The 17,614-nt window shown below is 37.1% G+C and overlaps 1 protein-coding gene across 5 annotated transcripts in view; it reads left to right on the top strand.

Annotated features, from left to right (window-relative positions):
* Nucleotides 1-17,408, top strand: part of NFIB (nuclear factor I B) — a 166,859-nt gene extending 149,451 nt beyond the window's left edge. For 4 of the 5 annotated variants that reach the window (XM_069961970.1, XM_069961969.1, XM_069961973.1 and 1 more), the window contains 2 exons: nt 3,711-3,799; nt 10,224-17,408. In XM_069961970.1, the coding sequence (XP_069818071.1) occupies nt 3,711-3,799; nt 10,224-10,353 (219 nt within the window). In that variant the 3' untranslated portion in view covers nt 10,354-17,408. The remainder of the gene's footprint in view (nt 1-3,710; nt 3,800-10,223) is intronic. The other variant, XM_069961972.1, reaches the window with a different exon arrangement.
* Nucleotides 17,409-17,614: the final 206 nt, after the last annotated feature.

Raw genomic sequence — 17,614 nt, 5'->3', positions numbered from 1 at the left:
GGGGGATCGCCCCCCTGCGGCGCGATTGCGGGGGGGCGATCCCTGCATCCATACCGGGCCGGGGTCTGCTCCGTAATGGCGCTGATCCCGGCTCGGCATTCTATTGCTTTTGGCTGCAGCAGCCAAAAGTAATAGAACACCGATCTCATGGATTCATGCAGTATAACTATACTGCATGGATCTCTATGAGAGATCAGAGTGCATATACTAGAAGCCCCCCAGGGGGGCTTCTAGTATATGTCTAAAGTAAAAGAAAAAAGTATTTTTAATAACACAAAACCCCCTCCCCTAATAAAAGTCTGAATCACCCCCCTTTCCCCATTTTATAAATAAAAATAAATAAATAAATTAATAAACAAACATGTTTGCTATCGCCGCGTGCGTAATCGCCCGAACTACTAATTAATCACATTCCTGATCTCACACGGTAAACGGCGTCAGCGCAAAAAAATCCCAAAGTGCAAAATTGCGCATTTTTGGTCGCATCAAATCCAGAATAATTGTAATAAAAAGCGATCAAAAAGTCATATATGCGCAATCAAGGTACCGATAGAAAGATCACATCATGGCGCAAAAAATGACACCTCACACAGACCCATAGACCAAAGGATAAAAGCGCTATAAGCCCGGGAATGGAGCGATTTTAAGGAACGTATATTGGTTAACAACGGTTTGAATTTTATACAGGCCATCAGATACAATATAAGTTATACATGTTACATATCGTTTTAATCGTAACGACTTGAGGAACATGCATAACAAGTCAGTTTTACCCCAGGGCGAATGGCGTAAAAACACATTTCCCCCAAATAAAAGAAATGCGTTTTTTTTTTTCAATTTCACCACACATATAATTTTTTTCTGGTTTCCCGGCACATTTTAGGCAAAAATTACATCTGCCTTAGCAAAGTACAATTAGTTGCGCAAAAAATAAGGGCTCATTTGGGTCTCTAGGTGGAAAAATGCAGGCGCTATGGCCTTATATACACGAGGAGGGAAAAACGAAAACGCAAAAATGAAAACTGGCTGTGTCCCCTAAGGGTTAATATATGATGCAGCCAAGCTTTTGTGCCTGTGTCATCCACGGTGGGTCTTGGCTGTCAGTGATAGCTGAGGGCTCCGGTGCTGATAATTAACCCTATAGATACTGCGATCGGCACGACCACAGCATCTATAGGGCTTCAGACAGAGAATTCTCCCTCCACACAGGGAGAATTCTCTGTCTGGTAAGCATTGGGGCTCTGCAATGTGATCGCAGAGCCCCAATGGTAGCCATGAACACTGGTAGCCTCAGGCTTCCGATGTCCTAGCTAAGGAGGCCGGCGGGGAAGGGAGGGAGGTAAGGTTGGTGCCGCTGCAAGCTCTTCCCACTCCCCTCTCTCCCCTGCTGCTGTTACAAGCTTCTAACAGCGGCAAGGGGAAAGCTGAAGTCCAAAACAACCTGGGCATTAAGGAATCAATGACCCTTGGTCGTCAAAGGGTTAATGCTATCTATCTTAAATTTGATGCCCAAATAGGATCCCCGTCGTATACAGTGGAACCTTATGAGATGGTGCACCCTTGATTCATTTCCATAGCACCCATCTCCAGTGAGAGACCAAGCGCTGTGTAAGTCTATATTGCTGTGTCTCAGACTGGAGAAAGGAGTTATGGAGATGGAGCGGGACACACCTTCTCATAAGATTCCACTGTATGTGACAGGGAGCTGGGACAACATCGCTCGAAGACCTAATTCAGCGTCAAATTCTAAATTGATGTGCGTTAGAGAAATGAAAAATCATGCACAATGCCATTTCTGGGGAAAAAAACACTGCAGGTACCCTTTAAGTCCCTGGTAGGGAAGGGGTTAATGCATTTATACCAGAAATAATGGCTCCCCATTTCCTTCAAGGCCTCATACATTATCCAAAGCTGTCTGCATAATGCCTGTACTGCAGCACACAGTTTTAGGGATGCCTAAATACTCTAGATACCTGTTAGAAGTACAGTATCTTTAAATAGATATATAACTTGAAATATAGATGTATATAGAGGTGTACTTTGCCTGGGTGTCATATTAGAAAACTATTATGGCCGTGTGCATACCAACAGTAGATGTATCATTTCATGTATAGTAAATCCAAGGTGTAGAGAACTTCCTCAGTTTAGAAAATAATCGAATGTTTTCATTTTCATAATAATCTCTTTTAACACGACAATCATGCACATATTTTTATTATGATCAGAATGACGTTCCACATAATAAAAGACATTCCAATGGTATCACAAATCTGAATGATTGTGTTATGCTGTAATACTAATATATTATCACACTAGGAACATATTTTCATATGGTTTATTAAGATAGAAAAACATGAAGTTTTCAATAATATTAAATCTGCTATCACAAGGCAGCAGATGTAAAGTAGTGAAAGCCATGTAGATTTCAATTAGTCTAGAAAAAAGAGGGAAAAGTGGACAATTCGAAGCTTCTATGCTTTTAATTGGCTTCAGCTACCCAATACTCTGCTCCTCTATGTCCCACTTATCACCCTCCTGCAGTCACCTGCGCTAATTTCATTAATCATAGTGAAAACCCCATTTCTGTTTACGTGGCATTGTGCTGGGGATTATTTCATACTTTCTCACACTTCCCTCCAAAGTCTTTGGTTCCTCTTTTCAAATTTTGAAAGATAACTAAGGCTAGGTTCACACTGCGTTTTCAGCATCCGTTTAACGGGTCCGTTTTTTTTAACGTCCAGAAAAATAGAGTCAGCAACGTTTTTTTGTCCGTTTTGGTCCGTCAAAAAAAACGGATCCGTTTTTTTTTATAATGGAAGTCAATGGAAAAACGGATGCACACAAATGAATCCGTTTATTGCAATCCGTTTTTCATGCGTTTTTTGCAAAAAACGGATGCGTTAAACGGATGCTGAAAACGCAGTGTGAACCTAGCCTAAGGATTGTTAAAGAAATTTTGGGATAATTAGCTGTGGGCATACAAATCTTTACAGACCATATACCTTCTTATTTAGCAATAGTCATGTATACATATTATATGAAAATGCTCATCTTTTTATTACTGATTATTTTGATATAGTTATCCTTCCTTTCTAGATTTGTTTTACCTATGTTGTTTTTACATCTAAAAAAATTGCATGTTTTCTATAGTTCTGTTTTAATCCATCTGCATGCCACAGGCCAGACACAGACTAGGTGAACAACTTCAGAAAATATGTGATGCCCTCCATCCTATTCTTTTTTAAGTTATTTCTTTATTGGTCATTAACATTTTTTTAAGTTTAACAATGACTAATAGGAATGTGCAGAAATACCACCTTATATCGTGTATGCTCCCAGTACCTAGGTAATATTTTTCTAGAAATTAACTTTCACACACGCTGTATACTGGTCACGTGTATATCTGTAGACTTTTTTGACAATTTATATTCCAGGAATAACTTCATGCATATATCTTTTATCCATGAGGTTGTATCGAGTATTACTTATAAAATAATGAAAACCCTCAAGTGCACAGATATACACAGGAACAATATATATATATATATATATATATATATATATTGCTCCCTAATAAACTCTGAGGCCTAAGAATGTATCTATAAACGCAGGGAGCAAGTTTACTCTACATTTTGTACATATGCATGTTTAAATACTAAAAACTGCAGTTCTGCTGGATCCATATCTGACTGCTAGGTTTCAATTGACAGCTGAGGATTTGTGACTGGACCATGAATCAAAACGGCAGGCATTTATACCCCAGTGCCAGTGAGGATACATTGGGAATAACTTGGCAAAGGTAAAATTTTCATTATTTCCAACCCTACACTCCATCTATAAATGACATTGAGACATAGCTCTGTTGTAGCTTCCCCCTACTCCCTCCTTCTCTCTCTCCTGGAAACATTTATTTACATATCACAATTAACCAAAACATTTGTGAGAAGAATTTTCTAAACATTTGTTCCATTGTAGTTTTCACTGTGACGGGTGAACAGCTTGGACAAACCAGTGGGTTTTCTGAGTATCTGCAAAACAAGACTCGTTGACAGCAGATGACTTGCCCAGCAGACAGTGGGTTAATCCATGTCTGGATTGTCGTATGGTTGCTGTCAAATACAGGCTTTCATACTTCAACATTGTTTTAAGGCACTACAAGCTTCAGATGCTGTAGGAAATTAGAGCTACAATATACATCTATCATTAAGCAGCAACAACACGGCAGATATAGATGTACGGAATCATTATTCCCGACACCTGAACCACTTATAGTATAATCGTATTTCCATACAAGTCATTACATTAAGTTTACATTTGTACACACATCGGGAAAATAACCAGAGAACTAACTAAATAAGTAATCAACTAACATACTAACTGGTTGCTGATGGTACATGTATCTTTCATTTTGTCATATTCTGAGGTAAGAAAATATGCATGCCTTTCCCAAACCACAGATAATCTAGACTGCTGGCTAACGTAATACACTGCTAATCATCTGTCCCCTGCATGTTGGAAGTACAATGAAGCACTCTGTAGAATGCTGCTACCTACTACCTGATTAGAATGTGGGTGATGGGGATTTATAAATATGCATGCCTCTTAATGTCATACACGTATTACAATTTGATCAAGAATTTCATGTTTGTTTTTCATATAGCACAAAACATAAATGTTTTAGTCATTTCTTTAGAAAACCTATTATACCTTGCTATATGTTTTTCTATTGGCGTTTGCCAAGGCTGGACAAATCCCAGCATCCAGGTGGCAATTCTCCTCTTGCTTATTACTGAACTTTTTGAGTTGATTTCCTGTGATGGCTATAAAGGTTCTCTTTAACTATTAAAGTAATTTGAATTGGCATCTAGGGTTGTCTATAGGGGTTAATTGTGGATTATTTACCTGCTATGTCTTTAGACATTACATTGTAAAAATGTGCCACTTATTGTGGCAAGACTGGAGCAACCATGATCTAGCTGATTCATGGACTAAGGTAAGTGTGTGTATGAAAGTGACAGGTAGTTCAGCAAAATGTTTCAAATCAGCTGGTGCCAGGAAGGGATAGAGATTTGTACTTCTAGTACTTATCAGCTGCTGTATGTCTTGTAGGAAGTTGTGTCTTCTTTTCAGTTTTCCACAGTGCTCTCTGCTGTCAACTCTGTCCATGACAGGAACTGTCCAGAGCAGTTGTAAATCCCTATAGAAAACCTCTCCTGGTCTCCAGACTGGAAAAACACCACTTCCTGCAGGACATACAGCAGCTAATAGGTACTGGAAGACTTGAGATAGACGTAAATTACAAATCTCTGGCACTTTCTGGCACCAATTGATTTGAAATATATATATATATATATTTTTTGCTGAACTATCCCTTTAAGGTATGGTATAGATTTGATTACTGTGGTATGGATTACAACCATTGTTTAGAAAAGCATTGTTTCACATAGGTCTTTGGTAATGATGTAGTTTTTTTGATAGCAATTCTTCATAAGTGGACTAGTTCCCAGATAGGAAAAGAAGTAAAAGCGCATCTATGTCAGTTCCTGATGTCACATAAGGGAATAGAACATTAATCTATGGTTCTCCTTCATACAAGCAGCTGAGAAGCATGAAACAGTGTCTACACTCAATTAACATCACCTTACCCTACGCACAGACACTTACAATATGTTTGTTGCAGAGCTTTGCTGTGAAAACTTTATAAGCTAATTTAAAAGTATAGGTTTTAGGGTGAAAAATATTGATGTTTTTAAGAGTAGTTTCCTTCTCCGCCTGTTTATACTAGAATATGGCTGTTTTATAGTTAATGTAACTCTGTTTAATTTTCCACAAGAAAGCAAATAGTTATAATGGATGGTATCATGTCTTTTTGATAGCCCTAGAGTGTTGAAATAACTCTGGATATATATATATATAATTTATATATACATATATATATAAAATTTAACCCTATTCAGTCCCCACCCATAATCTAAGCTTGTTTGTAATAGGTTTCTATTACATTAATTGGGCCCATTTGTCTGTAGCACATCCTTACTTACACCCTGAAGCTGCTGAAAATCCTCACTTCCTGGTCCACATGTTGTAACACCTCATCTCTAACCCCACCCACAGTGAGCACCTGGCCAACCCCAAAAACAGTGACAGCCTCCAGAACAGTATAGGGGAAAATGAAACAGTTTTTCACCTCTCTCTTTGTAACCTATTGTAGATGGATGTGTGGTCCAGGGTAAGCTTGACTGCCACTGTCAAGGGTTAATTAATTTCCTTTGTCTGGCAGTTAGAGAATGCTGGTAGTGCCAGCAAACAACATTGCTAGTTGTCCAGCAGTGAGGGAGTTAACAGTTAGAGCTGGGCTGTGAGAGAAGGGGCATAGAAGGATCTTGTGTGGAGTCTAGCCACTGTTGTGAGGTAAAATTTTTAGTTGTGTGTGTGAGGTAGAAACAGTGACAGATTTAGGTGAATACAGCTGCCAGCGATCACAGCACAGGAGCTGAATTGGCCACAAGTGGAGAGAATTCAGCCCAGTGGGAATCAGATGGATTACAGGATAGGACTGGTGAAACTCAGGTACCTGTAACATATCGCCCCAGTAAGAAGCAGAAGCTGTGTGGGTGATAGGAATCATGTCATCACTGTCACTAGAGATGAGCAAATCGCTCATCTAAATGATACAAAGCACTTGGTTTGATCAGCGCTCCGGACTTCCGGCCTTTTAACGCTGCTCTGCTCCCTGCCATTCCTCCCAGGATGCTGGTAAAAGCTGTTTCTAGTCCTGGGAAACTTCTCCCAGTTACCCAGGATTAGGTCCAGCCTTTCCTCGACACCCTGGGTCTAGCGGCAGGGAGCCGAGCAGCGCTGAAAGGCCGGTGGCATGATGAGCCCACCAACAACACTGTGATCACATATATGATTAACATAGTCATTAAATATCACTATATACACATTTGAAGATGTTGCACACAGAATCAGAATCTCAAGGAACTAACAATATCCCTCACTTCCATACCTAAAGAGTGACTGCAGATAATAGATAGATATTTTGTTTACAGAGTACAACAGAAACAGATTGAGCCAGTGATGGGCAGGTACTTAGCAGTTTGCTCTGAGGTGCAATGCATGCTGGGAAATGTAGTTTTTTGGCCGCCACCATCTTTGATATAGATCAGCTTTTAGAAAAACTTGCAGCTCAGCAACGGCGGCAGCTAGAAAGACGAGATATAGCTCAAAATACTCAGGAGAACTTGCTGAGTAAGATTATCTATGTTTGGGAGCATTTCATTTCTTAGCTTTTTAAAGAATACCCTTTTAAGAGAATGTGTCTTTATCTCCTTTTAACAGTCACACAATAAAGTCACACAATGGTCGTTTAACACCTTTCTAAAGAAAGAATGATTGATAGATGTCCGAGCACTAAAATAAGAGTTCATGACTGCATGAGTGCAGTAAAGAAAACTGAGTTATCTATTACTTCTCCTGTGGATAGGTGATAAATTGCCCATTGTGGATAAAAAAAAACTTTATTAAAATAGCTACTATTAAATTTTTAAGCTGAGATGTACAATGTTATCCAGCTGTTTCTTTTTTTGTACTTTATCAGTTAAATTAGCAATTATGCAGTTACAAGTTAAGATGGGGAACTCCGCAATCACCTATGCTTTCTTTCCAGCGCAGCTTTCAAGGCCATATAAAAATGGTACATATTGGACACAGCAAAGGTCTCCAGATTTTGTCAAGAGATCTTGTGTACTCCGGCCAAACCTTGCTGATGCCATTCCACAGGAAAAAGATCAGCAATCCATTAGGATGCCATTAGATTATCTAATTTGGAAACAGATCTCTAAATTAGCTTGGCCTCACACTTGAAGGAAAAAGAAAGGGGTGGAATAAGTTTGTATTCAAATCGATAGGAGTAGCTGTAAAGTAGAGAAAGATGTTTGTTTTCTTTTCCCCCCTTTTTTGTGTAGCTGTGATCACGTCTCAGGCTGTCTGGTAACCAGGAGAAACGAGACATGATGTAATTCCAGATTGAACTTGAACTTCAGGGACTTAGAATGTGGGGCAGTGGGAACAATGGACCATAGGAATCAATAATGTCCATTTAACAGACGACCATGTTGGGAACTCGGTGTTAACATTTATGGGAGAGAAACAGCAGGATCTGCTGTGTGACCAGAATGAGATGGTCCAGATACAAGATGTTGGAAGTAAAAGAAAACAACTTTTTTGTTCTAGCAAATGTTTTCTTCTGTCTCTTTTAGTCTGTGAGCGGCCTCTGCAGATTCCTGCAGGATTAAAATAAAAAAAGTAAACCTCTCTCTGCGGTAAACCAGTTGCCTGCACTAAGCACTCTTTGTTCAATTAGGTATAACAAAGTTAATCTTACGTTTCCTGTCAAGTGATTTTTGGAAGGACTGAAAGAAAGGAAATAATATTGTGTAGCAACTCCCACATGTGTAAAATGTGTTTGTAGTGGACAAGGGGCATTGCCATCCGTGTGTCCCTGTCTTAAATGAAATGGAGTTAAGGTATATCTTCCCCATGCTGGAATGTGAATAGTTGGCTTTTTTTCTTAGTAGTATATGCAGTTTATTTATATACACAAATACCATAGACAATGTCATTCAAAATATACAATTAGACAAATACTTTAAAACAATAAATTGCTGAACTATATTTATATATAAAAAAGATGTGTGGTTGTGGCCAAAAGGTGCATTGCATCAGTTGTTTGCTTAGTGCAAAATATGAAAATAAAGATCTAAAAAGTCAAATAATTTTTTTACTTTAAATCGTGGCAAAGTCTTAATAGATGATATTGTATTTTTATATTAAAAAAAAAAAGCTGACATACGTAGTAATTGGCAGCCAACCAGTCAGTTACATTGTCATTTAACTCTGTGTCACAAAATTCATGTCAGCATTTCCAAATTAAACTTTGCCCTTATACTTATTTACCTGCACCGTCGAATGTCCAAATCTAAACCCACTGTATTATACCAGTGTAACCACTTAGTTGAACTTCCCCTATCCTTTTCATGCTAAGCTGTCAACTGAATATTCCATAAATGTATTAACAGCTAGTTGCTTTTAATCATTTTTGAACAATTTACAAAGCATCCAAGACATATAGAAGACAATTTGTGCACAATATTAGATTGCAAATGAAATTGGATTAATGATTCAGGCAGTTTATCTAAGTAACAAAATATCTATCCAATATCCCTTTTCCTTTTTTCCCCCCTTTGATATTAAGTTATAGTATAGATATAGTGATGTTTTGAGCAAATAAGAGGTCATAAAAAAAGCGACTGACCAAAATTGTTATATATTTTTCTAGAAAAAGAGGATAATTATATATTTTCTTTTTATACATTTACTCTTTTTATATATCTGTCAGCAAAAAAAAACAAAACAAAATTGCACCATGTGAACCTGGTCCACAAAGCACAAAGTACAATGGGAAGGTGTAGCAGGAGCAAGATTGTAGAATAGTTGTCGCTGGAGTGAATGAAATAAACTTTACAGGCTGAGGTTGGTAGACGAGGCAATGATGTAACAGTTTAGGTAGAAAATATGTTTTTTTTTTCCTTTGTTTTTATCCTAAAAACTGGAGTGAAAAAATGCAGAAGAACTATTGTGATTGCATAGTAATATCCAATATCAAGCAGATATCGCATGTGTGCAACTCACTGTTTCAGGTCAGTTCTACAAGTTTACTCAAGAACTATAGAGAGTAGAATTGATGGAACCTAGGGAAATCCTAGGTTCGTTCAAACTCGAACATTCACGAACCTGCCGCATTTGATTGCTGAAGCCCGCCTGGTCCGTGGGGAAGGAGAAAAGTGCCCGGATACCGCCTGGAATTCTGGGATTCAGCCTATTACTTAGGCTGAATCCCGGAATTCCAGGCGGTACCTGGGCATTCTCCTCCTTCCCCACGGACCGGGAAGGCTTCAGCAATCAAATGCGGCAGGTTCGTGAATGTTCGAGCGAATCTAGGATTTCCCGAGGTTTGATCAACTCTAATAGGGAGCTCTAAGATCAGTTCAATGGAACATCAGTAGACCAATGTTATTTCTGTAATATTGCTTCCAACTATGATGTACCTGTCTTTGAAAACCCTTTGTTTTATTGATTGTACTGTTTTGTGACTAATAATCCTGGTGAGCAGTAAAGTCAATATTTATGTTTTTTTTGTTTGGCTTTTTTTTTTTTTGCAGTCCTGGTACCTGGGCTAGTTTGGTTCCTTTCCAAGTATCAAACAGGACATCAATCCTGCCAAGCAATGTCCAAAACTATGGACTAAACATAATTGGAGAACCATTTCTTCAAGCAGAGACAAGCAATTGAAATAAGTAAAATGGAAAGTAGGAAGAATGGACAAGTGGAAAAGAAAAAAAAAACACGAGAGAGAAGATATACTGACCAGCATTTGCAGCACTTACAATCACTGATTCCTTTAACCTTTTTAGTACTTACAGGACCTGTGAAGCAATGCAAGATATTACTTTTCAGGACTTCAGAGCACATAAGGGGTTAAGGCGGAAACAGTCGTGACACTGAAAGGGTGGCTAATATATTTCACGGATGGTAGAATGCAACTAGCCTTTGTTATCTGATGTCCGCTGGGAAATAGGCACTCTTTCTCCACGACAATATATTTTATATGACTTTTCTAGATGCCTTAATAATTGCATGATAAGCTAGTCCTGTTTGGTTTTAGTCTTCTTGTTGTTTACGCATGGGAACACTACTCCCATTTTTGTCACAAAAGAAAGGCTGTGAGGCAGCAAAAGAGCTGCATAAAAAAATGGGCCCCAAGGCCACCCCTACCGCGGATCTCCTTACATAGAACAGTTGTCATACAGCATGTGAAAAGCAAACATTATATGACCTTCAATCATTAATATCAGGAAGAGACGTAACTACAAGAATCCCTGCTATACTCCATGCTTGTTTTTGGCGTGCTACCTAACTTTGTCAGCAGAGTTGTGTCCATCAGATTATTGCTGAAATCAATTGCCTTTGTACATTTACAGAGATCCCTCAATAATCAATGGAACAATGGGATGTAATGCCCAAAAAATTAAATGAGAGGCAAGTGCTATATAATAGTTATTTAATGGGGCATAATTACAGTTAGTCCTCTTGCCCTCTGACTCTAAACTGTAGGGCTTGTAAAGCTACAACCTGCCCAGTGCCAGACAATGCCTATGATTTTCCATGTGGTCATCTTTGGTACTGGCAGGAAAAAATAGATGAAAATTATTTAATTCCCTCAATGTATGAGGGGTGTTGTAAAGAAAATAAATAACATAAAACGTGGAAAATCCAGAGGAATCATAATTCTGAACTATTAAGAGTAAACCTTTCATAGCACTTATATTGGTAAGGCTGCCACTAGGGGGCTGAATATTTTATTTATTTATAAATATCGGTTGAATTGGGTAAATGGGATAGTCTTCAGCACTAGAAAGGCAGAGCAAATAGATAAAAACACAGTTCAAGCTGCCGGTTTTCATCCTAAACAGAAAGGGCTGATCCCATGCCATTCAGCTAAAATGTGCATGGTGCTGTCAGTAAATCACTCTCAATCCACAAATTCTGAAGTTTAAATGTAATTTTGCATAGCCTACAGAATTATGCCTCTATTCTCACAAGGTAAAAAATAGTAAAGTACAGTTTCCAGTAATTCTAATTTGCACGAAGATATAACGTCCACATTACGTGCCTTGCCTTGAATTTAAAAAAAAAAAAATTGACATCACAAAACTTGTTTTGCTGCATTTATTATAATTTTAAATATTTACCATTTTTATGACAAAAAATATTTTGTACTCCACAAGGAAAAGATCAATTATGTGACATCCTGGATTTTTTAAACAGTTATACCTTCTCACATTTATAAAGCATATCATGGCTGTGTATAATTGCCGCTTAAAAATAGTAATCAACCAGCAATATTTTCAGTATTTTGGTGTTTTTCTATTAACCTTTCATGTTTTTCATCTTCCAGTTAATGTGGGGAAGGAGGGAGGGGTGGGCAGGAAAGGGGTTAAAATTTTTACAAATTATGCAATACCACGTTTTGCCTATGTAGGTAGTGCTTTTAGCAGTATTTGGTTATTTTAGGTAATTTCGCAGATAAAGAAAAAACATAAAAAAAGAAGAAAAAAAAGAATTTAATGTATGCTTTTTTTTTTCAATTGACCAAAGTGGGTACTGCTATTTTTGCAGTGTGATGAGGTCCTTTTGTGTACTGACATGGAGAGGGAATTTTGTTTTATATATATGCGTATAAATATATATATAAATCTATATTATGGGTGGGCACTAGAAAAAGTGAAATTTTGAGCTCTTTAGAAGACTGCTGAACAGCAGAATGCCCATATAGAGTGGCCATGACTGCAAAGTGACCCGTTTTATCTACTGAAATTTAACATTACATACATTTGATGTCTCAAAAAGAAGTAATTTTACCTAACTAAACCTGAATTATTATATGCCCTCAAAATACTGGAATATGTCATTAGACTTGAACTATTTCACTGTAGCCTCAAGTGGCATGGACCACAGGGTTTCACAATGAGACTAGTCTCAATGAATACAGAAAACGCTTAAACACGTAATATGGCATTGCACTTAAATTGCAGTTATTTATTCCACTTATTTTTTTTCTATTGACTACAAAGCCTTAATACTTAGGAGTATCAGTACCTGTATAAAACATGCTATAATATGAATACGGTTACAAGTGTTCAGAAGTATACCTTCCTCTCATGACCACTAGAACGACGTGATGCTGCATTGCCTTCTTTGGTAGCTCTGTTTACTGTTGATGATATCAGCACACTAAAGTAACCTCCATGAACATTACTCTGCACAGTTCTTTCTCGCATTATTTTGTCAAGCATTTCCCGACTATCCCTTTCTGGAGGATTCATCAGGGTTTTTTGAGCAGTGACCCGACACAGACAGCAGTTAATTTTAATGATGGCAGTCATTGATCACTTCGCAAGGCAAAGGACAACTGCCCAGTGATTGTTCTCTATTTAATATGATTTTACCCACCACCCAGTGTGAATGCACTCATCAGTTAAGTACTCATAAGTGAAACATGGCAGCAGAATTGTGGAACCCTGGTGACCACATCCTCATACAATTACATTTATTATTGTTCTCACTGCCAATCACCTAATGAATAGATATAACTGGGATTATGTGGCAACTCCATTTGATTCACCCACTCAGGCAGATCACTAAAATGCTCAATAGCACAGCAGGAAAACCAATGCAAACATGAACTTGTGCAAACCACTACAATGATAATTATCCTTATATCAACAACATGCTCATTAATCTCCTCTCTATTAGGGCTAGTTGTCAAGGACAATCAATACTACAAGGGAAAAAGGCTGTATTTGTATATTTGCACTTTTACCAATCTTAAAGGGCGTCTTAGGTATAATTATTCTCTTCTAATGAGGCCCTGCAAATCGCAGACAATATCCTTTTACAAATATAAAAGGAAAATATCCTTTACAAATGATCTTACAGCTCTCTTGTTGGATTCCGTAACCAGTCTCTCTTTTTTTTAGCAGTGTTTCTCAACAAGTGTTTTTATTTCATTTAATGTCATTCCCATTCAATTGCATTTACAACCATTACAAGTTTTGTATATATTTGTTGTATTATTAAATCCTTTTAATTTAAGAGATGAAAGACATTTGTTATCATGCCCTTATTTACTTTGTGTCTCTCTACAACAGAACGCTCAGTGTTCTCTAACTCTGTAATATGTCTCTGGAGGTACACTATATAATGCTTGTTGAGAAATCCTGCTCTATATAAAAAAAAGTGGATTTAAATTTGGTCTATAATAATAATAAAAATTAAAATAACAAAAAAAAACAAAAAAAAAACTAAAAAGTCAGGCAGCGGTCCTTCCTTCCCCATTGATAAGATTCCGTTTACCATTACCACACATTTAATCATCCTTTGTGCACTGTTCTGTTTCTTATTTAATTGCTTTGCAGTCTTGGCCTCTTGGTGTTGCCCCTGAAGTGTGTTTCCCCTAGAGTGACATGAACATTTTAAGGCTTAGTTTCTGAAAGGGAATAAAAACAGTGAAGGAAACTGTACATAGACATGGCAAAAAAGGAAATCCTAAATTATAGCAATATAGTTATGGGGTAATGTTCAGATGGGCAGCTTGAAAAAAAAAATATGTGAATGAATCTGTGAAGCTGTAAGTAGCGAGAAGTGAGGGTCTTTGTAATGAACCTTGCCGACAGTTATTTGTACACTGTATAGTTTTGTTATGATTTTTGTTGAATTACACGTGCCCTCATTTGTAAAGCTACCTTTTTAGCATTTGCAATGGGAATATATTTTGTTTCCATTTTTTAAAAGTAAACAAGAATATTGCTTGTATAGGAACTGGACTTGGGTTAAAACTCTCCGGATCCTTAATTTATGTATTTGAAAAATAATTAAAAAAAAGTTTAAAAGTGCTGTCCATGTTAGGGTTTGTTTCAGAGTCACCTACACTTAAAAAGTGTAGGTTGCTAATCATTTAAGAAAAAAATGTAAATGGAGAAAAGTTATATTTTATGAAGGTTATTTTGTTGTATTTAGTATTTGAAAAGTTGGTTTTTGGAGCATTTCAGAATGTTGGAAGCATCACTGTTTTAGTACATTTGTGACTGTCCTCTAGCAAAAGACATTATGTGATTGTGAATACATGTTGGTATTTAAGAACTGGGTGCACACAGCACTCCTGAAAAAAAAAAAAAAAACTAGAATTTAGAGCAGTACCTTTTAAGTCACACATGACCATGTCCTCAGGGAGCATAATTTTCGGATTTTCAACTTGTAGCTTCACAAGGACTTAATGGAAAGAGATTGCATAGGATGTATTCATCAGTTATACTATCCATTTTTTTTTACATTGTATGAAACCATGGTTGGTGAAGACAAAAGGCAGATGGGACCCCCTATTATGTTGGTGGATATGGGATGAGATATATGGCCTTCCACGTTTAGCAATCCAGGAGTAACTTGCATACATTTAAAGTTTTCTGAAATGAAAAAGACTGTAGAAATGATCCCATGTGCTTTGTACAGTATTTTTGGTTAATGAAAGCTCTGTGATGTTGGGAGTTAGGCCCCAAGCATAGTTTACATGTTCCTGTCAAGGTCTTTTGTTGACATTAACCAGCTGCATGATTCATGGACATTATTTTATTTTTTTATAGTAAAGATATTTAAACATGCAGACTAAGCAATTTCACCAGGTTTGGTTGAACACATTAATACTCCATTTTAATTGAAGGATCTTCAAGCTTTGTCCTTCAGAATTGCACTTTCTGCTAGTTTCCCTGTATTTTTCCAAATTCCACAACCTCATTGTGTAGGCATGTGTAAACAGTTTAGTTGGAACATAAAATGAACAACTGTCTTTGCCCTTTCACCCTTCACAAAGACCCTTGCATGAAATAAATTGCCATGACAATTATCTGTATTGTTTCCCGCCACAACTCTGTCAGTCACATGTTTGATATTTAAAGGGGGGGCAAAAGAACTAGCTGGAGCCGGTCAATTTTTACATATTATGTTGCAATTGATTTCCTTCAATGGTTGTAAGTAGTTTTTTTTCTATGATATAAAGGGTTCAATAGTTATTACTCTTTAGAAATATCTGTGTGTTGCAGTTCAAATGTATGTTGAATTTGTGAAATATTGAGGTTCAGTGCTACCTGCTGGCCATGCTTTCTTGGTTCTTATCCTCTTAAAAGGCTGACACCTTTGAAAGCAGAGTCACCTGGGTATGCTGTATCTAGTGTTTGTAGTACTTTATTTTTGACAGAATGGTTTTGAAACTGTGCTACAGGGACTGATGTGGCAAATGTATCTTTATGCAGAAGGATGTTTTCGTGTTTTTTTTTTTTTTTTTAAGAAGTATGGCTTATTATGCATTTTTCATTGAGGGCATTGAAGTTGCACGGACTGATAAAATGTTGATGCAAAATGAGAAAGAAAAAAACCAGCAAAATGTTTACCAAAAACTCAAAATAAGTTAGCAGTGCCTGTTCAATTTCACAGTCTCACTGTTGAGTTTAGTTGTAAATATGTTTCAGAATCTCTTCTTCACAGATAAATAATAATAATTAAAAAATACACCATGTAGAATGTGAGGGGGTAACTCAGTCCCAGGCCTGGGCTTCTGAAAAAACTGACATCTTATGAGATGTTCTTTATCGAACTGTTTCTTTGTGCTCGTCTTATAGGACTTCTTAGAAGCCTGGGAAAAGGTTACCCCCATATCGATATTTCTCTGAGAACAACCTTTTTTGTAGGACTGTGTGTTTCTTTAGATACATTTAGTACAACTGTAGGTGACTAGTAGTCAGTTTATTGCTTGCTAGCTACACACCAGGGTTGATCCATTTTAAAACTTTTGGCACATCTTGTACCATCTTACTCCTCTCCATAGAACATGTATGCATGTTTTCCAAATTGTATTACATTTTCAAATTACTGGCATAGTCATGATGTATTTGTCGTTTTCATTGGTACTCAACTTTTGTTCACATTAACCACCAACCTTACATGATCTTCTAAATTGTCTCCACAGTTGTATCGTTTTTTTTTTTTTGTTTTTTTTTACCACTATTGCATATCTTTGGGATAGATTTACTGATATATAAGCACACCACAGTTTATATATACAGCATGCAAATCAATAGAATGCCTAGTCACTACTTTTTTATGTTCATTTCTTCAAGCAAAAGCACATTCGAAAAACAGAAGCTGCCATCTTTCCTGTAAAACCATCAAGGGTGTTTTGCATGATTTCAGTAGAGTCTATTATCATGATTTTCCTCTGTTGACAGACTCTTTTCTAACTTTACAATCCTCATTGTTTTTAAGTTCCTAGCTGCTAAATTCATACTACTACATTCAGTTTTAACTAGTTGTTATTAGTAAATCTATCCCACGTTTTGTTGGCCTCTAGCTTGACCAGTATGTTAGTACTACCCTGAGAATAACAATTTGACCCTTGTGTGTTTCCAACAAAGGATGAATATCACTGGGTTAGATGTACTGAACATTCGGGTCTCTAGGACAAGGCTGAGCATGCAAACAATATGAGTTTAACATGTCATGAGTTTGAATAATTAAGCTTTTTTTCTGGTGGTAATTTCATTGCAAGCAACAAATGAGCTCCAATTTGCCATAAGTTTTAAACTGGTGTAAATCAAGCTTGACTTAATGTGATTGTTACTGTTATATCCAGCCTATACTGCTAGCAGCTGCTCATACTGCAGTCAATTACTGGAAGCGGATATATTTCCTATGCAAAAAACTGTTTAAACAATAAAATGAGCTATGCTACAGACGCACTTTTCTGTGTTTTTACTTCATTTAACTTCTCTGCTTCTTTCCTATACAACGTTGATGAGGGCAATATGTATTTAGTGATCAATTCGCAACTGTCTGAAGGTTTGTATTGATAATGCCTGAGATTTTTCACACATACTCTTAGGCTAGGTTCACATACAATAAAATAAAAACTGAATACGATTTTGAGTAATTTTGTATAATGAGT

The sequence above is a fragment of the Dendropsophus ebraccatus genome, chromosome 3 (assembly GCF_027789765.1).
Source record: "Dendropsophus ebraccatus isolate aDenEbr1 chromosome 3, aDenEbr1.pat, whole genome shotgun sequence".
Classification (NCBI taxonomy): domain Eukaryota; kingdom Metazoa; phylum Chordata; class Amphibia; order Anura; family Hylidae; genus Dendropsophus; species Dendropsophus ebraccatus.
The sequence above is the reverse complement of the archived record's forward strand: the minus strand, read 5'-3'. Positions and strand labels throughout refer to the sequence as shown.